Source organism: Atractosteus spatula, chromosome 11 (genome assembly GCF_055471065.1).
Source record: "Atractosteus spatula isolate fAtrSpa1 chromosome 11, fAtrSpa1.hap1, whole genome shotgun sequence".
In the NCBI taxonomy this organism is placed as follows: domain Eukaryota; kingdom Metazoa; phylum Chordata; class Actinopteri; order Semionotiformes; family Lepisosteidae; genus Atractosteus; species Atractosteus spatula.
Genome location: NC_142716.1, coordinates 8,179,838 through 8,204,077, shown reverse-complemented (window position 1 = coordinate 8,204,077; position 24,240 = coordinate 8,179,838). Strand labels below are relative to the sequence as shown.

The 24,240-nt window shown below is 38.5% G+C and overlaps 2 protein-coding genes across 2 annotated transcripts in view; one reads left to right on the top strand and one right to left on the bottom strand.

The window, feature by feature from the left end:
- Positions 1–1,740: 1,740 nt before the first annotated feature.
- LOC148823448 (prostaglandin G/H synthase 2-like) lies at positions 1,741–6,929 on the bottom strand. The gene is made up of 10 exons (XM_088927762.1): positions 6,838–6,929; positions 6,269–6,385; positions 6,037–6,180; positions 5,775–5,918; positions 5,204–5,385; positions 4,886–4,969; positions 4,297–4,543; positions 3,805–4,091; positions 3,309–3,456; positions 1,741–2,695 (listed from the first exon to the last, which is right to left on the bottom strand). The coding sequence occupies exons 1-10, from the start codon at positions 6,893–6,895 to the stop codon at positions 2,283–2,285; spliced, it is 1,824 nt and encodes a 607-aa protein (XP_088783888.1). The 5' UTR covers positions 6,896–6,929; the 3' UTR covers positions 1,741–2,282.
- A 5,817-nt stretch (positions 6,930–12,746) lies between these two features.
- Positions 12,747–24,240, top strand: part of LOC148823447 (cytosolic phospholipase A2-like) — a 30,473-nt gene continuing 18,979 nt past the window's right edge. Inside the window, exons 1-4 of the mRNA XM_088928018.1 lie at positions 12,747–12,809; positions 16,899–17,053; positions 21,165–21,246; positions 23,919–24,067. Coding sequence (XP_088784144.1) covers positions 17,021–17,053; positions 21,165–21,246; positions 23,919–24,067 — 264 coding nt within the window. The 5' untranslated portion in view covers positions 12,747–12,809; positions 16,899–17,020. The remainder of the gene's footprint in view (positions 12,810–16,898; positions 17,054–21,164; positions 21,247–23,918; positions 24,068–24,240) is intronic.

Here is a 24,240-nt window from a genome sequence, read left to right as displayed (position 1 = left end):
AAGACCTACAAATGAAAACAGGGGAAACCTGGAAGATAGAGTGGCCGGGGTGTGAGGGGTCAACCTTAATTTTCCCCCCCGTCTTTCTCATCCTAGACGAATATAAATCTGTGGGGGGGGGGAACCTGGAAGCCAATGATTTTTTCAGCATATCACACAATGCTCTGTAATTTCCACTTTGAGTGTGACGATGCAGAGCCAAACCAAGCAGAAATAGAAGACTACTATGGCAGTGTAAAATTGGACCAACAGCGCTTGTGACAGCCCGCATTTCTTGAGTCTCAAAAAGTACATGTGCTGTTGGGCCTTCTTGATAATTGTGGTAATGTTCCTGTCCCATTTAAGGTCCTGTTAAATCTTAGTTCCTAGAAATTTGTAAGACTGTGCTCTGCTGACCATGAAGCCATGTATTTCCAAGGGAAGGTGAGGAGTGGGCTTCTTCCTGAAATCAACGCCCCTCTCCACAGTTTTGAGTTTTGTCGCCATTTGAGATAAGACCAACCAGGGTAGTGAGAAGTTTGACAGATTTGCTGTAGATGTACAGTCCTTGGAGTAAATTGAATAGAGCACAGGAGAAAGCACACAGCCCTGTGAAGTGCCAATATTGAGATGGACGGGGTCTGAAATGCGGTCACCCACCCTGACATACTGTTTCCTGTTGGTTAAGAAGTCATGGATCCAGTGGCAGACAGGATGGGAAACTTTGAGCAGCCTCAGTTTATCCAGAAGTAGTTCAGGGACGATAGTACTGAAGGCAGAGCTAAAGTCTACAAACATGTGCAGACATTTTGCAAAGGTACCCAGATCTGTGTTGTATTTCAATAAGTTTATTATAATAATTGTAGTAATTCTGTGGATGCATTAAAATTGGATTGAATAAAATGGATTGGATTTTTCTGGCCTGGCAAGGCTACTGTTTTACATGTAAATGAAAGCTAATTCACATACATGAGTAAATTAGTTTTAAGACTGATGTGTGTGATGAGTTGCTAATCTGGTTTCTGTAGAAATTATTTAAACTTATTTTTTTCACTGTCTTTGGTTATGAGGGCTTATGCATTAGGATTTTGTAAGTAAACAACACAAAAACCTCAACACGGATGTCTGTATTTTTTCATTTACTGTATATAATAGGGGCAACTTTTGATTTTACCTCACATCACCTTTTTTTCTGGAATTCAGCCTTTTTATTAAAATCTAGCCCTCCAGGGAAACATTTATGTCGCACATTTCACTGCAGGCTTTTCTCACCCTAGTTACCGTACATGTACGTAAATGATCATTGTGCAAACTTCTTCAAGTTTTGACTTGTTTGTGAACTGGAAAAATACAAGAAGTGAAAGCAGAATGGATGACTGTTCTAACATGTCAGCAGCCTGAAAGGTATCAACTTGTATGAATTTTTGGACTGAATACAATGAGAACAGACATCTTTAATGGACACAATTCTATTTATGTCTTTCTTCTATCCTTAAGGCTACTCTCATTTGAGAAAACTTTTAATTTAACACACAGAAAAGGTATTAGGAGAATATTAATCTTTGATCAAACTGTTAGTTTGTATCAATTTTAACTGTAATGATTTACGGTACAAGGTGATAGAGGAAGTTTTAATACATTTTACCTCCATTCACAGGTTCTTGTTCTTTTTTATTATCCAGCTTTGAAAGCTCTCTTGACTTGTTATTAATACAGTTATCTATTTACTTTTATATGATGAAATAATGAAGAAACAAAGAATTATATAAAAATATATTCATTTATTTAAAACGTTTAAAGGGGTGTTCAAGTACAAAAGCATTTCTCTTGTAAAAGTTTTAACAAAAAAACATTTAAAACATGTTATCCAAAGCATTTCTTTATTCATAAAAATGAGTACTCTTTCACTCACAACAGAACATAACATAAAAAAAGGTTCCAATGAGAGAAGGCCATTTTGTCCAACCAGTTTTTTTAAAAAAAACTTTAGTGCCTGTTTACAAAACATTAAATATTACACATTAAAAGGATTTGTGGAAAATGAGTCTTCTCAGATTGGAAACTGAACAGGTAAATTCTGTATGAAACTCAAGTTTTCTTAAACATCAATACCAAAGACATATGAAAAATAAATATAGAAAACGTTAATACCTCATAAATAAAAACAATAAATACATAAATAAATATGACCTTAAATAATTATTGTACTTTTAAATTTAAAAATAAATGCTTCTTGCAACTTCTAATGCAATGAAACATAAAAATCTTCAGTAGTAAAAAAAAGTCTCTTTTTTTTTCCTTCCTTAGAGCTCAGACGTCCTTTCTTTCAGTAATACAGTGGGATTTAGATCACTTTGTCCAGAGTGAGCAGTACTTGAATTGATTGTCGCAGATCCTGTATGCTTCATATCAGGCACGTGGAAAGATACTGCTGGGCATGGACCCTTGACATTGCGACATACAAGAGTTTGTAGCGAGGCAGTATTCACAATGTCAAACCCAACTTTTCCACCGAAGGTGCTTGGTTTCCAGTATTCTGGGGAGCAGATTGGATTACCCATCAGGCCCTTCAGAGAATATGGAGCCCCCATTTCCACCATGGTCTCCCCAAAAATGGCATTAGGCCTAGGCTTCTCAATCAGCAAACCAGGATACAGCTCCATGGCATCAATGTCTCCATAGAGCTCTTCTAGTTCGGCCGCCATTTCCTTCTCTCCTGAAAAAGCCACCCAGAAATTGTGTGCGTCATTAAGGATAATTTTATTATTCATATCATTTGAGCTTCCCCATGTCATTTTCTCCTTTCTGCTACAGCTTTATGAGGTTTGAAACACTGAGATGTCACTTTAACCCTTAATTTCAGTATGCTTTCATAATCATTGCAACAGGTTCAGGGAAAAAAAAAACAACACTGTTGCATCATAACCAGGAGTGAGAAGCGGTAAATGTAGTAACCGTGACAAGCATTATGTTAAAAAAAACCAGTGTTGGACCTGATCAGACTAATCCTGATCCCCACAGATGAGATCATGCAATGCTTGTACATCCATGAACGATGGGTAATAATTGCAAACAAGTTCCCACTTCCGAAAGCTATTAGGTTGCGATTACGAAAACTATAATGTGGGCAGCTCCCCTCTTACATTCAGTATTGCTTATGCAACGGACTTCCTTTAAGAAAAAAGGTTTAGTATGGCTGTTTTTTTTACACTGTTAACACTGTAGAATGTCTAATACCCTAATTTAACAATTGCATACACACAAATTCTCTCACTGGAAGAAAGACAGAAGGAGTTGCCGTTTTCATTTGCTCGCAGTGTATTTCTTACCTGTGAGATCTTCAAAGGAGGTGTAAGGTTTCATGGAGAATCGTTTTCTGTAGGCGTTCAGGGACTGATACCTCATTTCTCTGCTGTGTTCGATGGATTTCATAGCTACCGCCATCACAGCTGGAGGGACATTTCTACCGCCTGCAACCTGTTGAGGGAGAGGGGAGGTAGCAGTTTAGCTACATCTCCATTTCTTGCTTTTCTCTTACCGTCTTTCAAATAATTCAGATTAGCTCGACTGTGAAGAAATGTTCATGACTAAAATGACTAGATGTGGGCATACGTACAGTACTCATGAAAAACGTACTTCATTTTAAGTGTATCAATTTAGGTCATCTATAGTGACTGTATGACAGAAATTACTTGGACCACAATAGGTCCAATGAAGGTTCACATATTTGAGTGTATTAGTACTTTTAGTTAAATCAGGTCAGTGAAGTTGTAGTACTGTATGAATAAGTAATACAGCTGTACTGATGGGAAAAAAAAAACTTACCCTGCCAGCAATTTGCTTGGTGAATGACTCTACCAGCCCATTGATGCCATGCTCTATTACCACAGAGTTGTTGAAAATAAACTGCTGGTAGCTGTATTCCTGGTCTTCAATGTGGAAGGAGTCAGGCATGAGTGGATGCCAGTGGTACAGAGTGTTGAACTCGGCTGCAATACGGTTCTGGTACTGAAAGCGTTGGTTGAAAAGCAGCTCGGGGTCAAACTTCAGCTTAAAGTGGTATCCACTCAGGTGCTGCACGTAATCTTCAATCACAATTTTTATGGTCTCACCTACGGACAGATGGATAATGTTTTTTGATGGATGTGCCTCCTTACATTAACTAAAAATATCCTTTTTTAAAAACATACTAAGCTGTGCCACTGCTATCAGGTGCCCATGGGGCACCCCTAAATAAAAGCAATTGAATTATACAGCTTGCAAAGGCAAAGATACGCTTCAGGAGAAACTGAACTGCATCACACAGGGCTCACTCACCAATGAGGATGAGCCTGGAGGTTTGGAAGATGCGCTCGTCGTCCCACTCTGGGTGCTCCTGTCTCAGGACATCACACACTCGGTTATGTTCTCTCAGCCAGATGGTGGCATACATCATGAGCCCTGGCACAAGGCCAAAGGCGTCGTGCCCCACTGCGAATCTGTGCTCTTCGGGCACATGAGGAGGGTAGTGCATGTCCACCTGGACGTCCTTCACCAAAGGTGGGTACATTTCGCCATTGATCATCTGCACAGCAACAACACCATCAGTGAGCCACTCACAACGACATAAGCATTTCATGCAACTTCTTTAGCGCGGTGGGTCTTAAATCTGGAACTCATGCCTCCCAAAAGAATTTTACATCCTCTGCAGACAAGCATCGCCCCAGAGTCTGTCTGGGCATTACATTTTTGACTACAGCCAAGCTGCACCTAAAATTTTCAGAACTCCCTTTTGGAAAAGTGACCTTATATTAAGGTGTAGCTATATAAGATGCTAACTGATTAATCAGACCCCTTTTGAACAATTAAGCTCTTTTAATGAAAGTGGTAGTTTGAATCGATAGATTGAACAGCCAGTTCTCAGTACCTTGTACTTCAGTTTGCCATCCTTAAACAGTCGGAGCTTGTGCTGCCTCTCCAGAGTCTCCCCATAAATGTGGCTTAAATCCACCTGCAAAAAAAACAAAAAGCTCCTTTTTAAGAGCACATCCTAGCAATTTGTCACAAGTCTTTGTAATTCCAGAAAAGCTTGTAAATTAGCAAGCTGTGTATTACTAATGTAACTGTTCTCAGTTAACTTGTTATCCTTTAATGCATGTGAATTTCTCCTTGTTATTTCAACTTCAAACCCTCTGTTCCTTGGGTTCTCGTGATCATTGGGCTCGAAAGCACTAACGATAATTACCCCATGGCCCAGGCCTCTTGTGAAAGCTGCTCCTTTTTTAAAGTCTGTCTTGAAGAACTGGTGGGTGAAGTGCTGAGCGAAGAAGGCAAACATCAGGCTGGTTCCTTGCGGGTCTGGGACAAATCTCTTTCTCAGAAGGAACTTCTCCACTATCAGTTTGACATCAGGCAAGGTTTTCTTCCCTTAAGGACACGACAGAATAATACAAGCCTTATACAAATTGGACTCCATCTTTAGTGAACTTGTATTGAGAATGGAGAATAAGTCTGTGAAAAGTTAGAAAATCTACATAATCACACATTGTTTTCTTCACTGACCCTCATACAATGTCTAAATTAACCAACATATAGAAATTTCATCATCTCAGTCATTTCTCCCTAGCTTTAAAACTTATAGTTTCCTTGCCCAAGTGTGCGAAAAGCAATAAAAAGCACTTTTAAAACACAAAGGCTACAGTTAGCAGAGTTATTTTCTAAAGGTTTTGTGATGTACTGTAATCAGCATAAACAATCTTTGAGAAGCTTTTGGAAATGTGAAAAAACAGGTTTAGAAACATCTTTAGAAAACTCACCTGCGACTCCCATAGGCGTAGGACACTCCTTGGGGACTGGTGGAAGTGTCCTTGTGTAATAAGAGAGGTTTGAAAAAGCTTCCCAACTCTTGTAGTCATAAACTGAGTTGTAAGTAGGAGGACTCTCAATCAAATGTGACCTAGCTGTAATGGGAAAAGCAATGGAAGCCTCTTCAGTATTGAAAAGAAAATACATGGCTCAGTCTCAGAATTTTGCCTGTATTGATAATAAATCAGGACTGTGCGCAGCGTTCGGACTTACATGTTAAAACATATCGCATCATGGAATCCCGTAAAAATGGAATGTTGTTGACGATATTCCAAAAACCCTTAAAATGTGTCAGAAAATAATGCACTGTATTGGGTCTTGGTTTCAGAACAGTCTTTATCCACGTGAAGAATTCAGCTGCAGAAGAAAATATATAAAAGGCATTATTCAACAGGAATCTTAAATGAGATCACTAAGTACCATACAAAACAGGACTGTTACTTACGGGAGCTACAGTTTGGTCCAGAATATCCAGTACCCGTGCAATCACATTCATAATGTTCTGGTCCTGTCGTCATACACACTCCTCTGTTTTGACAGGGTTGAGAGCAGCATGGATTTGCTGAGAAACAAACGCAGCGTTAGCAGTAGTAAAAGTAGGAGAAAGTAGCAGTATTAAGGTATCGGTGACCTAGGTATTTGTTACATCAGCTTTCTCCCTAGTGATGATGAGTGTTGCTCTACTTGTATTGCCAACCAAACCTGTATTTACTTCCTTTCTGGTTTTATTAAAAAGAGATCATCATTTTAACAGTCAGTCGTATCTTGCACTGTGTAAAACAAAATGATTTTCATGTTTGAACTGCATTGACAATATACGCCTCGTCTAAAGAGCTTCGCGAATTACAAAATTTCAAATTATTTTCAAGCGGCCATTAAAGTTTTAATGATGTTTTCCATATTCACATTAAAATACTAACTTCCGTAAAAAATACCGATTTCTGAAACTGCAATCGAAAAGTCTTTTCTAGTAGCTAACAATGTTAGTTACAGCCATAATGTTCATATTCTTACCCGATTCACAGGCAATCCCCAAAGAAATGAGAATAGCAAAGGTAACGATTTTATTCATTCCAGTAGTTTAAAATATCCTGCCTGGATAAGTTCCTGAGTTACAGTAGATGATCACTGCAGGGTGTATCGTGGATGGCACTGAAATCTCAGCGATCACAACCCTGCTTTTAAATGAATGAAAGAGAAGGCGTAGACATGCCTGTGACGGGAAGTTAGGGAAATTGAAAATTATGGACATCGCGTGCGTGACGTCATGGGTGGGGTGGGGGTGAGTGATGACTGATGAAGGGGCCCTCGTAGGAATTAGGCTTTCTTCAGACACGCGTTTTTTCTATTATTAATAAGATATGATATTACGTCTAAAAACGTTTTACAATACACCCTTTGCTTATGTATTTTCAAGACTGCCCACTTGACTGCTTAGCTTTGCCAATTAATGATAGCCTTATTCCATTATACATGTTGAATTTATATTGGTATAGGGCTGTAAAATTGTTGCGGGTTCCAAATTTTCAACAGTAAACAAAAACTGGACATAACTGGCCTTGCTCCTACCGTTTTCCCTACACACATCTACTAACTCCTCTCATTATGTGTTTTCATTGTGTATATATTGAGGTTTTTTTGTTGTTGAATTTTTGCACAGCTCTTTCAGAAGCCCCCTTTAAAGGCGCTACATAAAAATAAAGTTTATTATTATCTATTCTTATTAGAATTAAAGCCATAAACCTCCATATGTTACATAAATCCCAAAGACTTTTAGTGCTGCATCCTGGAAGCTACTTGGAGTTCATAATTCAAATATAAGATAGGATAACTGGAGTATAACGAAAGTTCAAGAAGGATGACAGCAGCCAAGTTCAATCAGACCTGGCAGTAGTCACCCCTGATGTAATTTTATCACCTAAAACATAAATACTATATGTTTTTGCATTTTTCCTCTACCACATCTCCACCTCAGTATTTGTCTCACTCTGATGGGTGCTACTAGCCTCCTGTTCTACGGCCAGGAGGTTAGCACTCAGCCAAACAGGTAAAGCCAAATTTTATTGACTAAAGCACTCCATGACCCTTTCACAGTACACTTGCAGTAAGTCTTGGGTATTGTTATCCCGAGTGAATTAAGAATTTTGGTCAATTTGTGTACTAAATGCATCCCAAAGCGCGGCCCCAAATTTAATGAATACATTTGACACATTACTGTCAATAATGTAAGATCTCTGAAAAACAAGTGTCGCACTTTGTGTAGAGTAGAGTTGAGTAGAGTAGTTTATTGCCATATGTACACGTACATTGGAATTCTTAATTGCGCTGATCTCTCAGGACATACACAGTACAACAGACAACACTACACAATGTAGACAACAGGTACAACAAATATATTGTGGAAAAAATAAATAAATATGTAGTAGTGAGACTGAGAGGAAAAAAAAGGGTAGACTATGTAAAACGTGCAGAGTGCAGATGTGTGTTGAGTCTGAGGGCCTGCAGTTAGAGCTTTTGTTGAGGATGCACACTGCAGTGGGATAGAAGCTGCTCTTGAGTCTAGTGGTCCATGCTTTAACAGTACTTAAAGTACCGCTTGCCAGAGCGCAGGGGGGAGAAAAGTTTGTGGCCGGGATGGCTGGGATCCTGAATGAAGGATTGGGCTTTATTGCGACAGCGGGTGGTGTGGATCTCACCGATTGATGGTGAATCACTTCCTATGATCCTCTGTGTCATTTACCACAACCCTTTGTAGTGCATCTCTGTCATGCACGGTTGTACTGCTCTACCACACACTGATGCCACTGGCGAGGACACTTTCTATGGTGCTGGTGCTGTTGTGCCTTTTTCAAAATTTGCTACAGTGTTGTGTGTCCAAGCCAGGTCAGTGGAGATCTGCAGGCTGAGGAACCTGAAGCAGCTGACAGTTTCCACTGCTGTGCCATTGATGCTGACTGGGGCATGACTCCCTCTGGGTCTCCTGAAGTCCACAATGAGTTCTTTTGATTTGTTGACATTCAGGGCCAGATTGTTGTCAAGGCACCATCTTGTAAGATGCTCCACCTCACTCCTGTATGCGGACTCATCGTTGTTGTTGATCAGCCCAACAATAGTGGTGTCATCTGCAAACTTAATGATATGGTTGCTGCTGTAGGTGGCTGTACAGTCATAGGTGAACAAGGAGTATAGCCTAGGACTGAGACAGCAGCCTTGTGGGGCTCCGGTGTTGAGGATCGCAATGGAGGAGATATTATTGCCAAGTTTCACCACCTGAGGTCTGCCTGTCAGGAAATCCAGTATCCAGTTGCAGACAGAGTTGATTAAGCCCAGATTCCTGAGTTTTGGGACCAGCTTGGTAGGAACAATTGTGTTGAAGGCTGAGCTGTAATCAATAAACATTGTCTAAATGTTCTAGGGCAGTGTGCAGTGCTAGAGTTATGGCATCACCAACTGACCTACTATATTTGGGAGGTAAACAAACTGAAGTGGGTGGGAAGGAAGTCCAGGATAGAGCAATTTATGTAGGACAGTACTAGTCTTTTCAGGCGCTTCATGACCACTGAAGTGAGTGCCACTGGGCTGTAATCATTCGCGCAGGTTGCCTTGGTCTTCTTGGGCAGTGGCACAATTGGGGTTTTCTTAAAACACTTTGGTACAATTGACAGGGACAGAGAGAGGTAAAAAAATGTCTGTATACACTGGAGATAGCCGGTCTGCACAGGTTTTAAGGACACAAGGGGAGACACAATCTGGGCCGGCTGCTTTGTGGGTTTTCACTCTCTTTAAGGCACTACGCACCTCATGTTTAGAGAGCTGTAACAAAAAGTCTCCTGGTTCACAGGGAGCCTTGATAGCCTGTGTATATTTAATATTACATCTACCTGGTTAAAGACACAAAGACAGTGATGACTTATCCATGATCTTTTTTTTATGTCAGTAAGGATAGTCTTACAAAATTAGAATAATCATCTGTAGTATATCACTTGACAGGTGTCCTATCCTGTTCATTAAGCTTTGAAAATCTATATCCCCTTTCAAAACTCGCATGGAAATCATTCATTCTTTCAATCACGGGGGCGCCTGATTTGTCTCTCTGCTGGAGTAACAGCTTTGTCTGCATTTTTTTCGGGTTTCCCCTGTCATGCCAAAAATTATCTACAGACCTGAATTGTGGAAGACTTACTGTAAATGCAGTGGGCGATGGTTTTTAACACGTATGAAGCGATGCTTTGTATTTTTTGCTTCAGCAGTGAAGGAGGAAACAAGCACGTACTTTAGTCGCTGCCTGTGTGATTCGATACATCTCAGTTACAGCCTGTTATTGCGCTGATCACTGAGAAAAGAAGCGATCATCGGTAAAATTGTCAATTGTGCCTTCATGTTAATTAAACAATTTAAATGGTTTACCGAAATGAACATGAAAATGACAATTTGGGTTGTTCTTTTCGGGAAACAATTTAGATATAAGCATAAAAAATTCACCTAAGCCATATTACCTGTGCACGTTGGTAATTGGTATCACTTGCATTTTTCACGACAGATCTCTCCTTCAAAAGCCAAACTCAAGCAGCAAATACAGCTCTGCCCCTCACACACCCAAAACTGTCGCAGTCACACAGTATGACCGGGTGTAGTGTCTGGGAATGCCATCATGTACAGTAGGGTGACTGGCAGCTTTAAGTGTAAATAAAGCAACTAACAAAGTATAATTCTATTTGTGCCTAACTTGCAGTGTGTAGAATTGTGGACCGGACCGTTTCAGATGTTTTGTATTTTTTATATTACTGAAGAACTTTTTATTTTTGTGAATGAACGGTTTATAAATTGTTGTAAGAAAGAGGTAAAGCATAACAAATCCACAGTTTCTATAGCTTCATTTAATGATATATTCGCAAACATAAAGTATACCCAGACATTATTATTGTTGTTAAAATAATATTCTACTAGTGAATAAGATTTTTTTCCATGATCCTTAGAAGGTACTGTATCCGAAATTCCGCATTTCGTAGTTATGCAACTACTCTTGATTATGAAACTGTCATCAAAAACTGTCTGGACTGTATATGGTCAGAATGGATGGTTATGACATTTTGAAGCGAGAGCAGTAATCCTCTTATCCTCCAGTTAAAAAACCACAGCCTGCTGACTGTTAACGGACTTGCCCCATTTCCTCCCCACATTTGTTAACGACAGCGAAAGCAGAGCAGAGAAAGTGCGTGAGATGGCTCACTTGTCTTTTACGGTGATGCGATGCTGATTTTTCTGCCAAGATGCCTGATGTAATCACCGTTTGTAATCCATTGCAATGTTCGTGAAATAGCAGAGGCGCTCAGTCAAACTATAGCATCTGAATCACTGTGACCGGTTTCGTAGACCCCGTAGTTAGTAACAGGCGCACATAACTAAATTGTCAATTAACTAAATTGACATTAAGTGGTTCCCGATAAGTGCTAATTAAGATGTGCGAAACTGGTATTCGCCGTTATGCTGTTGTCAAAGTACAACTGGAGAGCAACAGAGTAAGGTTAACCCTTGCCAGGAAACTGGGTTATGAGAAGAATAGCAAATCTTTTATAAACGATTATGTGTATGTATAATCATAAGCACCAACAAAACTATATTTCTTTTGTCATCTAGGCATCCAAGAGCGAAACTATAGTTACACAACTTTTTATTTAATCACATTTTTGTACTGGTAAACATGTTTTACTAAAGCACACACACACTGACGAGAAAATGTTTGACAAAATGAACTAGTCAATTTTTTTTTCCACTTTTTAAGTAGACGTAGATTTTTTAAGCAGGGGATAATGCGCGTCGACTCTTCTAAGTGGTCTCACATCGCCCCCGTGTGGAAACTGCGTAATCGTGTTTTCTACTGTTTGATGCGTCTGGTTTAATCTGGGCTTTCTTGCCCTTACACACAAAATAATAAATACTTTAAGTACTGGAGACAAGCTGCAGTTTGTTACGGTTAATTGTAGGAGCTAAGTACTACAAACCTAATATATTAAATAGAAATAAATTATGAGAAAAGGGTAGTACTCTGCTTCCATTAGGCACTTTTAGTATAATTGGAGTATTCTTTTTTGTAGAAATATTACCATGTATGCTTGAAAAGTGCTGTCAAATTATGACCATGGCATCCTATGAAGCAGATCCACAACAATACTAGCAGCCCTTCCTCAACATGAGATACAGTCAAACTAATTAGTATAATATCTCTAGGTATAAGTAAATATTATCATGTGCTGTTAGTATGTGTAAATAAATACTGAAGTGTTCCAGATATGATCCAGTTTAAATTTGAAAGTGATTTTGCCCACTTTTCCGAAACTAACACTGCTTTAACGTTTTGGGGGATCATTTAGGACTGAAAAAAAAACATTTAAATTATTTTTGCTGTTTTGAAAGTCATTCTACAGTGCCAACAATGCACAGCTGATACGTGTTTCATATTCCATTTGTAGTATTTCCGACGGAAGAAAACATGGATCGATTGGAATACAATTTTGAACCGGTATTTCTATGTGTTACAATTTACATTTTGAGTAGCCTGCTTATTGATGATGGAAGCAACAATAGGAAAATCGAGTGGAACGACGCTTTCAAAAGCCATTTTTGGAGCAAATTCTAGAATCGTTGCTTGTATTGTAGTTAAATGCTAAAACATGTGTCTATCCATTAAACTATTTTTGCCTTCATTCTTGATTTGTAACGCCTTAGAAGAGAAGCTTTTCAAAGCTTTTCTTACTAAAGCTGCAGACAGCGATTGTCGGCATTTATTTTGCTTTCACTTGAAGACCGAAAATCCAGGTCGCAGTTCTTTTAAAAGGTTCCTTTTTTAATTTCGACGGATGTAGCTGCTTTAACTTAAGGAAGGAAACTTTTAGGCACCTCCTACTAAAAAAAAAACGCGAGTAGCTCTGTCTGCACAGAGAGGAATGCGATTTAAGCCTGAGTAATGGCTTGACACACTGCGTCAGGTAAGTTCATTTGGTCCGTGTGGATTTCAGTAAAGGACTGAGCTATAGTTTTGCAATTACACGCGATGGCAGTGCCCGGCTTTAGTGGTAAAGTTTGAATTCGTTAAATATATTTGGAATCCAAGGGCAAATCGCTGGGTCGAGGAAACGATGATAAAATATGCTGCTTATTCAAGCAAGTAGCCCATTCGTCTTTTTAGACCAGTATTTAGCAAGGCTTTGCAAAACTTGGAGCGTGTAATGTTGGATACTTGGATACGAATTCATTTTACATTAAGCAAGTTTGAACATGAGTAAAGATTATCATCTGAAGCCAGAATAATTTTTCCAAGAAAACACAATTAAAAGAAGACCGAAAATGATCTTGGTAAAAAGATCATTTTCGGTGTGAATCTTTAGCCAGATTAAAAAAAAAAAAACATCATGGTATGTTAATGTGTTTTCCCATTTTTTCATATTTTACACTAAAATAATCATTCACGTTGTCGTATTTATATTGTTGTTTGAAATGGTGACAATTTAGAGCGAGGACGTTATGGTTTTTTCGTGATGAATAGGTGGTGCATTTTGAAAATGTTTTACATGATAGAATTGTGTGGACTTGTTTTTCATGGGGCCTTCATGTACCGTATCTCTCATGTACAGGTATAATGCACAGTAGTGAGTGAACATGTATCAGTCTTCATTGTGACAAGGCTTTTATTAAAAGGGAAATGGGGGCTTCATACCTGAGCGAAAATGCTTATCAGTACACACATCAGCACTTTTTGTAACATTTATGAAAATCCTGAAGAATAGGCCTGGACATCTCTCTTGTCGTGAAGGAAAATGCTGTCGTGTATCCAGAAAAGGAAGCCGACAATTCCAGGAATGGAAACCTTTTTGCAAAAGAGTCTACCAAGTATATTTTAAATGTAGAACATATTTATCAGTATACTTATTTTCTAATGAGATTTTCAAGTTTCACGTGTAGTTAAGACATTGAAGGGAGATCAAATGTAGAAAAGGTTATATACTGTAGATAAAACGAAGGCACAGTATTTTCGGATGTAGGTTTGAAAAAAACAGAACACCAAACAATTTCAGAGATATTCAGACCTTAGTACCAATAAGTGTCAGTGATTGGGCATGTACAGTATGCTTTGCATCTATTAATTTTTTCTTTTGAACTGGCACTTGTCTTTATTAATGATGACAGCAGAATGAATGACGACATTTTATCCTCTGATGTGGAAGAATAGGCTTCTATTCTTATTTGTAGGTGTTTCGTTATGGAGCATGACAGTGTCTGGAAATTCATCATGAGAAAAAAGTGGAAAGTCTTTGACTGTCCAAGAAAATATCCAAATTTAAATGCTATTGAAAACACATTTAAAAATGCTGAAAAAAATATTGAAGTCGGAACGTCCTAAGCTTAGACAACACCTCAAAGTGGCTTCAGCGAAGCATATCAAATGATTACTCAAAACGTCAAAACGTTTTGTTAGCCTTGGGTCATAATCTTTATAAACTATTGTTCCAAAGGCATATGCTATCACTGACCTTTACATTCTAAAATGTACTTAATGTGAATGCTCTAATACTTACAGTCACTTGAAATCAGGGGGTTGACCACAGGGTATGTTTTTGTTCTAATATGATCAAATGTATAGTGCTGCATATATTTGACTTTTTCTCACAATTACGAATATAAATTTACTGGAAAGCAAAAAAGACAGTCTTGCTTTTGCTGTTCAAATACGTGTATATAGTGGAACTGAAACATGACTGCTTCCTTTATCATCTCGATTTCCTGGATGTTTACAGTGCAGGCACATAGCATTGAACATTGTTCAGACTTTATTGTCAAAAGAATATAAATAAGACTCATTTTTTAACAGTGGATTCTCAGCTGTGTAAAAATAGTGTTCAGAACTCCTTTCTCTTACAAGTGTTAAACACAGGACTGTTGGGTTCTCCTCTAAACCTGAGCAAAACAAAACACACTAAAAGACAACAATGCAACCAGACAGAATCTTTATTTGGATTTCCAACCTTTTGTATTACAGTAGGTAACTCGATCAAATAAATAATGTAACTCCAAGCTTTAAGTTACTTTATTTTCACGCAAAATGGAGTCTGATGGAAATCCAAATTGTGGTTTTGAAATTCTAGCATTTGTTCGGTGGATCAGTTGTTTCATACCAACTTCTCCCTCAAGACACAGTGCTTGAGCTTCAGGAAGTGCTACAAAAACCGGTTTCTCTTCAGAATTATATCTGCAAATCATAGCTGACTTTTTATGTTAACTCCTTAACTTAATAAATAATTTTTGGACCTTAGTTGACATGGGGCAATGCATTGGCAAATTGGAAACCATCAGTGTTATGTTTTAGCTCTAATAATTGAATGTTCTCAATATCAATTTAAAAACAGCTTTGACACTTTTCAACAATTTTACAGGCAACTTCTACCTGAAACGTTGATCTCTAAGAAGATGAAAGGGAAAAATCCAAGGATCAGGGCGTCGGTTTGAAGATCTTACTGGGTCTATTGGGCATTTAGAGTGGACAAATGGGCTGAGAAGCAGTGGGAGAAAATTAGGCAGGTCACAGACTGAAAAGGCGCTGGGGGAGTTGGATTGGTGTTGTCATCTGAATGAGGAAAGCATATTTCTGGAGAATTCAGAGCAAGCCGCAGGGATGGCAGGATGAGGTTTCCAGATGGGGAACTGTAAAAAGCATTCATTATACTAGAGCAAAAGATGACCCTGAGAGCTGTGTGAGCCAGTTTAATACATTACGTAGGTTTCTGGATAACATGCAAGTCAAGATGCTATCCCTTAGCTAGTGAGGCCAGTAGCCCATTCCTGCCAGACTGCCTCATCAAAGAAAACAACTATTTGGCTACATGTGTAAAATCCCTGAAGGGGCTCCTGGATTTTGCTGCTTGATTAATAAGGACCATGTTTTGAGGCTGTTCAAAGGCTTATAAAAATGCTGAACTGCTGCTTTTTGGCTAACTATGCTTTAGTGAGTCAAACATCATTAAAAGCTGTACTGCCTATTGGTATCCATGAAGCAGATTAGAAAAAGCTGGGGGAAAGGTTGATATATGCATATTCAGAAATTTAAACTAAACTGTTTTTTATTAATACAGTATGTGTGACTGGTGTTATGCCAAAGGAAGGAAAGTACGATGTCTCCTTTATCTAATTATTTACATAGACATCTAATTTTTCCAGAATTATCTGCTGTGGGGCATTTTTATAGTTGTGAAGGATTTCAGGGATTATCGTTTGACTGAAATGTTTTTTAAATTTGCTTTAATGGTAGATTAACTTTTATCAGCACTCTATAAAATCTGTATCCCTAAACTATCCCAGAGAGAATAACTGTCAAAGATTTTCAAAGAGTCTTCTCAAAAGTATAATGCAAATGTTTTGTTTTGTACATTGAAGGACAGAAATTAATAATGTGTGATGTATCTTTCACACACTCTACTAGTTTCTTATAATGGTTCAGATACTGTGATGCTTGGCACCTACACAGGGGTAGGTCCTGTGGACTGACACATTCAGTGCTGAACATTCATGCATGCTGTGTATTTCTGCCCAGTGCTTCACAGAAATACTTTTTGACATCTTTATCTGAACACTGTGGTGGTGCATTTCCTGTTCTGACACTATATATATATATTTAAATGTCCTCTGAGAAATTAAGATGGGTTTAAACGGTGGGGACTTTTTCAGTTCAACTTGTATGGCTTTCCAGATATTTTGTTTGCTTTCCCTTTAAAAGAGGAAGTATTCATTTGCAAAAAGCCTAATGTGAACTTTGCTAGGATAGTTCTCAAAATGCTGAATTATTTCTCTTTTGTATTTGTATTTTTTCACATTTTGTAATTTAAAAAAAAGTTAATTTACAGTGATATCTAGAAGCTGAAGTTGGTCTTTATTTTTAGCCCAAAGACAAAGAATGACAACAAGGAAGCATTATTTCGGTTTCATGTAGAATAATGTTATTATCATTAATTGGAGTCCAATCCATGTTTTTAACTTCTTTAGTATTTGTATCTTGTAATAAAACATCCTTTTGTCTATTTTTTCAGAGGTGAGTACATGTAGCCTCGTGTGTTGGGAAGTCTTGTTTGTGCCTGAAGACACTTCTGGAAGCTGGAGTCCATTCCACCATTGGTTCTCACAACTGAGCTCAACCAGACTGTGACTGACCATGTCTTCCATAGATCCGTATCAGTATATTATAGTAAGTTACAACCTTAATGTCCAATGGCATGGTTAGGTTTTAAAAATACGTCACACTGAATATGGATTGCACTGTATTTCATGCATATGTCTTCTGAAAGTCTGCTTTTGTCCTTACAATTATAACATATCCATTAAAAAGGGCCTTTCATTTACCTAATTGTATTTCCCTGTCAAACTGTGAAACTACTGTATATACAGGTAAGTGGGCCAGGAATAAACGTTAAGCTCAGGGAATTGTGTTCGTCATCTTAGAGAGTGTTACAACAATCTGAAAACACCATCTCTAGTGTCAAGGTGTAGATACCAGTGACATACAGTAAAGTGCTGTACGTGCAGTGTTACGTAGTGCAGTTGCAGTGTCTCATTTCTCCTTTTATTTGCAAGCTTGTGGTCAGCTTCCTTTATATAACCCATGGCACTTTTACTTCACTTGTGGCGTGTTGATAGTTTCATAACCAGGATAATGGGCTGTGGTACAGTAGTTAACATTGCTGCCTCACAGTGTGGGGCCCAGGGTTCGATTCCTAGAGTGTGATCTCCGTGGAAGTTGTTTGTTCTCCCCATATCCACGTGGGTTTCCTCTGGGTGCTCCAGTTTTCTCCTATAGTCCCATAGATCTACAGGGAATTTCATTGGTTTCTAGTCAGTGGGCCCTGGTGTGAGTGTGTGCGTGTTTGTTTCTGTTTGTGCCCTTCAATAGACTGACGTCCCACCCAGAGTGTATCTGCCATGTGTCTGTTGCTTTCCAGGATGGGCTCCCCTGCAACCCTGTACTGGATAAAGTGGTTAGGAAATGGATGGTTAGATAATCAGGATAGCGCATTAGAGATCCTGTTCCTGGCAGAAGTCAAAAGGTCTTTCCCCCTTTTTTCATATTGCTCGATAAAGGAAAAGCATAGTACATTATTCTGTTCCCACATAAGTCTTAGTTTAAGCTCTTCATTTCATTCCTTTCTTATTTCAAAAAATGAAGAATCATTTTGTTATTTGGGCAATACAGTTATATTAAATTAATTATTTCTGTTGTTTTACCAAAAGATCAGATTTTTACCTTGTGAGAAAATCAAAAGTTGAACATGTTTGTCCTGCTCAGTGCCTCATTTGTGCAGGACTTCCTCTGCTGATATTTTCATATGTCTTGTTTTTAAAAATATAAACCATAAAATAATGTAGTAATGTATTGTGTAGGTTATTGTACATGTCCGCCACTTTTATACACGTAGATAACCTTTTCCGTACCCTTTTGCAGAAATAGGGGTTTATAAACTTTTGATTTCATAAAATAAATACTTTTTCTGATGCACAATGAAAACACAGGAATCTTAGTTTTGCATCCCTGGACGCTGCAAATTGTCATTGATGTTTTATACAGTAGGTGTGGTGAATTAGTAGACTTGGTCCTCTGGACAGCAAAATACTGAGCTGAAGTCATGTGATGTCAGAGGATCACATGTTCAGTGTTTATTTAAACTAAGTTAAAATTGCCTAAATTAGCTGATTAGAAATCTTCACGACACAATTAAAAATAACGTAAGAACAGTGAAGGCTACGAAGAACACTCTAATAAAGATTGCCTGGTCACAACTGGCATGACTGAGTCCGTCTCTCTGATTGAGAGATGCTGACCATCCCAGAGAACAAGGTGCCCTGCTTTAAGAGTCAGGAGACTAGTCCAAAGAAATTATCTCTTTGAGGAGCAATGTCCTGGAAATCAGAGGATCTTCCTCACTAGAGCACAAAAATGACTTTAATGCAGGGTACATTAGCACTCAGTGATACAGTACATTGGGCGGTGCGCTGGCACTGTGGCTAAGGATCTGCGCCTGTGGTTGAAGGTTGCTGGTTCAAATCCTGTGACTCCTGAGCAAGGCCCTTAACCCCAACTGTTCCAGGGGCGCTGTATAAATGGCTGACCCTGTGCTCTGACCCCAAGCTTCTCTTTCCCAGGTCTGTGTGCCTGTGTGTCTCATGGAGAGCAAGCTGGGGTGTGCGAAAAGACAAATTCCTAATACAAAAAATTGTATATGGCCAATAAAGTGATCTCTTACACTGATTATAGTCAGTCGGTACTTTTCCATTCATGGAAGGCAGTCTCAAGCAGGGAGTGCAAGGCCACCCCATATCAAGATTACCAAGATTACAATAGCACAACTTCGAAGATACAACGCTGAAGTCCTGCGTAGCCCGATTTTGTTCCTGATCTGGGACCACATTGGTGGTACACACTTGCTAATGCCACCAAAGGGTGACAATTGGAACACGTCAAGCTTCGCCAACCAGCTGCCACTGCACAGGGAAGACTGGCAGAACCACCCACAGCAGTTTGCCCACTGGCTGATTAGATCTATGAGTCAATGATGCCAGGAATGGCCCAGTGCTCAGAGAGTTCTTATGAGATCACTGTTAGTTTTTTCAACTTTTTATTTTTACTTTATATTTATTAAATTTTTTTATTTCCTCACATATTATATTACTGTATATTCTCTCATAAACTGAAGTCAGGTCTCAGTGGGGAGATAAAATGAATCCATGTTTCCCAGTATTTGCTAAACCTCTCTGCCTGTTAATGTTTTCTTTTTTACAGTGTATCATATTTCATGTTTCTGAAAACTTATAATTATTTTAATGTGACTTTGTTTGATATCTTTGTCTAAAAGATTTATTTGATTAAATCAATTTATGTGACATCTAAGCATTGCAATGCTTTGTATTGTATATACAGTATAAATGCAACTTGTTATGGTATGCTATGAGTCGTAGTTGTCCTAAACAATCAGAGGTTGCTGTAGAATGCAGCTGACACACTAATATCCTCAAATCATCACCTCAGTGGTTTCTAACAGAACTGCGTTGTGGACTATTGTTAATACACACTGAAGCCAATATGATGCAATTTGCATGCTTCATGGTGACACAGGCAAACCAGTTACAATTTCTTTCAGCTAAAGACCAAAGCTCATTCTAATTTCTGAGAACCGGAGTTGCATGATCATTTCCTTATTGTGTATTCAAATGCTCTGACACTAATCATTTTTCTTTATTGTGATTTTGCTTTTTGTAGAACAGTAGCTGCTTCAGTACAGTAAAATATGCAGGCCTACTGCTTGTATGTCATGAGTGGCCTGGATACAGCCTGGCGGGTCTAAAGCACGTTTCCCTCTGTGAAGTGATTGTCAAAGCTGAAGAAACAGCGCTTTTTTTCAAAACCGCCTGATGCTTTTTCATAAGAGATCATATCTCTGATTTGCTTCGCATAAGCCAAACAATGCAACCTGAATGTTGTAGACCGCTGATATTCGATGTCATTGCTTGGTCTCATTTTATACTGCAGACTAAAAACTCAGGCTTTTATTTTCTTTACAATACACAGATCCCAGCAAACACTACGCCGTTGCTTTTCATTCTCAACAAATTACATTAGTTTGTTCAGGGAAATAGTGAGAGTTGTCGCTGGAGGAAACAGTAGTAGCAAATTGTGAAACAGACAAGAATAGAAGCCTATCATATACAGTACTTGAATGAAGTTGCTGAGATGTCTAAGGCAAGCTACAGTATATTTGATAAAGGCTATTGGAAGTTTATGTTTTATTGTGCTACACCCTCCAGTGTCACAAATTATAAAGAAGGTAGTATTGCTCTTAAGGTGTGTCACTATTGCAAATCATATGATTTATCTTCCATATTCATATTTATTAATGGCTTAATATAAAGCTTTTTAGTTCATTTGTTTTTACAATAATGGGATTGACATTGTTTCGACTACTTTTTGTCAGGTAATGCTATAGACAATATCAGTACATGCTGTTCTGTGACTTATTCTTAAATTACATGTTTTAATTCCTATTAAAAAACCTTTTTAATCTTAATCTATTCAATCTATTCTTTAATCTGTATTTACATTTTACTATTTCCTGGGCAGTGTGTATTATGTTTATGAGTTACGTGAGTTTCTGTGTTTGTCATACATAATAATTGGTAACATTATGAGCTGCAATCAGTGTATTCACTTTAGGAGCCGTAGCATGTGAAACAAGGTTCAGTATTAATCCTAAAAAGATGTCAGTTTTTTGCAAAAAGGGATTAATTTAAGAGGTTTTTTTGTTTTACAGGTGGAGCACCAGTATTCGCACAAGTTCAGAGTGACAGTGGTACGAGCTGAGAATGTCACCAAAGGAGCCCTTGGCGATTTGCGTATGTACTGTACTCAGAAACATATTGATATATTTCGACTCTTCGTGTGTGTCCAATAACTACAAATAAACAGCTCAACACCAGGGAGCCCGATTTGTATATTTACTATGACTCTCATTTCACCTGTGAACGTCACATCATCAAGGTGTAGTGCTTTGAAGTGCAAAGATCTCACAGAGACTCTCCTCTCCATTCACCTCAAAATGGTCCACCGACCTTCTGGGTCAGATTATTTCAATGTTTTGACTAGCTTGTTTGCTTTTGTCTGATCAGCGCCATGGTAATGATTGCATTCAATCTTTGGCAGCGATTGCCTGGTCTTGGCCTTTGTTTCATCTGCTTCATATCTGCCCCCACTCTGGCCTCTCTCCACAGCTGGCCTGGTGCTTGCTTAGAAATTTCAGGCCTGGATTCAGGCTTTACTGCTCAAAAGTGGAGCCAGAGCACTGTCAGCCTTAAAGACACAGTATCTATCCTTAAAAACTGCAGCTGACGAAGACAACTGAGCGAGCCTTAAACTGTTCAAGAACGCTTAAGTTTAAATTCACCGAGCCCACACTTTTGACAACTGCATGTGTCACCAGGAAGATTGATTTCTGTATCGATCTAAAACAGTCCAGAATGTAGAGGCGGTGAAATAGCTTTATAATTTATTATTGTTTTAACACTCTCTTCTGTCTTTATATACAAGGCTTATCCCCAACGAGCACTTATTTAAAGACCCCTGTCGTAAGCAAGTGTCAAATCATGTTTAGGAGTAACTGGGCGAAATCCTGTACCATGCATTCGTTTGTAGCGCTTAGTACAGTAGTTCTGAGTGGTATTGTAGCCCCTAGTTCAAACCAGCCTCTCAGGCAAAGGCTTGGTGACGTTATTTTAAATATCTTCTACATTATGTGTTGCATCTGAAAGGAAAGCAAATGCCATCCTATTAATTAACTGCTATGTCATTTCTAGAGAAAAGAAACCAAAGAAACCCCCCCCCCCCCCCTTCTTGATTCATGACCTCGATGCGCTGTGTGTTTTTCCCCTGATTTTAATCAGCTATGATTGAGTAATTTTTTTTGAAATAGCTGTATCTGTCTTTGCAGCTGCCTCAGTATGTAAAGGCATCAGCACTACAGATGTTAACTCTTCCGTTTCTGGGCTAGCTGGCAGCAGTTGTTTTGAATCCAGAAATGACAGATGCAAGCTGACACTTGCCATTCCTGGCTATACAGACTGATGACGATGCAATCGGGTGATAATCAGCACATCACAAAGCAGCTCCATAGGCTAGTACGATCATTTAAAACTTCCAGGCCCTTCCACTTGTGCCTTTTATTTTCTCCAGCACGATGGAATGTGACTTCACAGCAGTAAACAGCAATTAGTTGTTTACGTAAGTCTGTTCATTGCTTCAAAGGCAGAAAACATCATCCCTAGTTGGGTTATTTTCTCAGAAGATTACACAACAGCTTTTTTTTGTTTCAGGTATTTCCCAAACGGCTTGTTAATGTAGCAGTCATGCTGATCTTGAAAATCCAGTCTGTTTTCAGGTCCTGATAACTTTATACTTTTTATTGAAGATTTTTTTGAAGGGCATCAAAACCACCTGTAGCAAAATAATGCCATGTGGTTTTTGAGCTAACATTGGGCTGTGTTGTACTGTTATCAAACTAGTGCATTGATCTACAGTAGTGTGTTGTAACAAAGGAAATAGCAGCAGGGCCACTATCATACAATGCGATCTTGGCCATCGAAGAGATACAGGAAAATGAGCAGTTATCAATTAAGGCCAAGCATGTGCATCTCAGTCATGACAAGACACTGCTTTATTTTCACGACTAAGAAAAAGTACAGATACAAGAAAATGGGAGCTCCAAAAACAGGGAAAGACGTTTTTAACAAGTATTGTAATCACTTGTTTGTGGGAAAGCCATGTTGTAGTTTATACCAAATACTTTTTTGCTGTTTTAATAATAATGGATTGATGAGGGTTGTTCATATTTGCACGTCTATTAATGGCATATGCATTTGTTTATTTATAATCTCTCAAGTACAGCATTTTTTTTTCAATCAACTTAAACTAAATATTTACAACTTGAGGACAGATGCAGGAAATGAGAAACAAGCTCTGTGTACATGAGTTCATTCAGCCTCAGTTCTGGTTTTTAGTGTGATGGACATTCATTTGTAGAATAGGAACATAGTCAATTAGACTAATGATGTTTCACCCTTCATTGCAGGGAAACTAATTGACAAATACTAGATGAGCCAGTTCTTTTGAAATACATGAGAAGAACCTCTGATTACTTAAAACTGGTTTGCCACCCCCGAACTAGTGTTAAAAGCTTTAGATCAAAAGATCTGATTCAAGCCTGTGTTCTTTAAAAATGGTCTTTTTACACTGTATTAAAGCAAATGATTGAAATTGGGATTTTACCCAGTTTACCCAGTTAACCCAGATTCTGGTCTCTTTAATTTTATCAAGCTAGATTTTTAATCTTTTTTTTTGCTAAAATGTGTTTTGGAATTACGTGTCTTTGACAATGGCATGTTTTAGACCATGACAAGGCTTTTTAAAATGCGTTGTGCCTTACCCCAGCCCCCACATACTGTACTGTAAGTGAACCAGTGCTTCGAAGACTTCAACTGAACAAAAAAATGTTTTTAATTTTTTGCGACTGCAGTCGATACCCCAGACCCCTACGTGGAACTGTTCATTCCTTCAGCTCCAGAAAGCAGAAAACGGACAAAGCACATAAACAATGATGTGAATCCGAAGTGGAATGAGACGTTCGAGTTTATTTTGGATCCCAATCAAGAGAATGTGCTTGAGGTGAAAGTCTGACATTTACCCATGAAGCATGCCATCCATTGTGTTTTACTTAATCTGTCAACACCTTGTGCTGTACTTGTACTTTGTATTATTTGAATTATTGTCCTTGATTTAGTTCTGTGTATTATTATGTAAAATCATTCATAAAATATCACAAAAATCATGTTAAAGGT

Bases quoted from the DNA above. Each gene is read 5' to 3' on its own strand.
- LOC148823448 (XM_088927762.1), bottom strand. From the start codon at position 6,895: ATGAATAAAATCGTTACCTTTGCTATTCTCATTTCTTTGGGGATTGCC. The intron at 4,092-4,296 runs GTGAGTGAGCCC...ATCTGTCCGTAG, and splicing joins CTCCAGGCTCATCCTCATTG to GTGAGACCATAAAAATTGTG. The intron at 3,457-3,804 runs GTAAGTTTTTTT...CTCCCTCAACAG, and splicing joins CCAAGCAAATTGCTGGCAGG to GTTGCAGGCGGTAGAAATGT.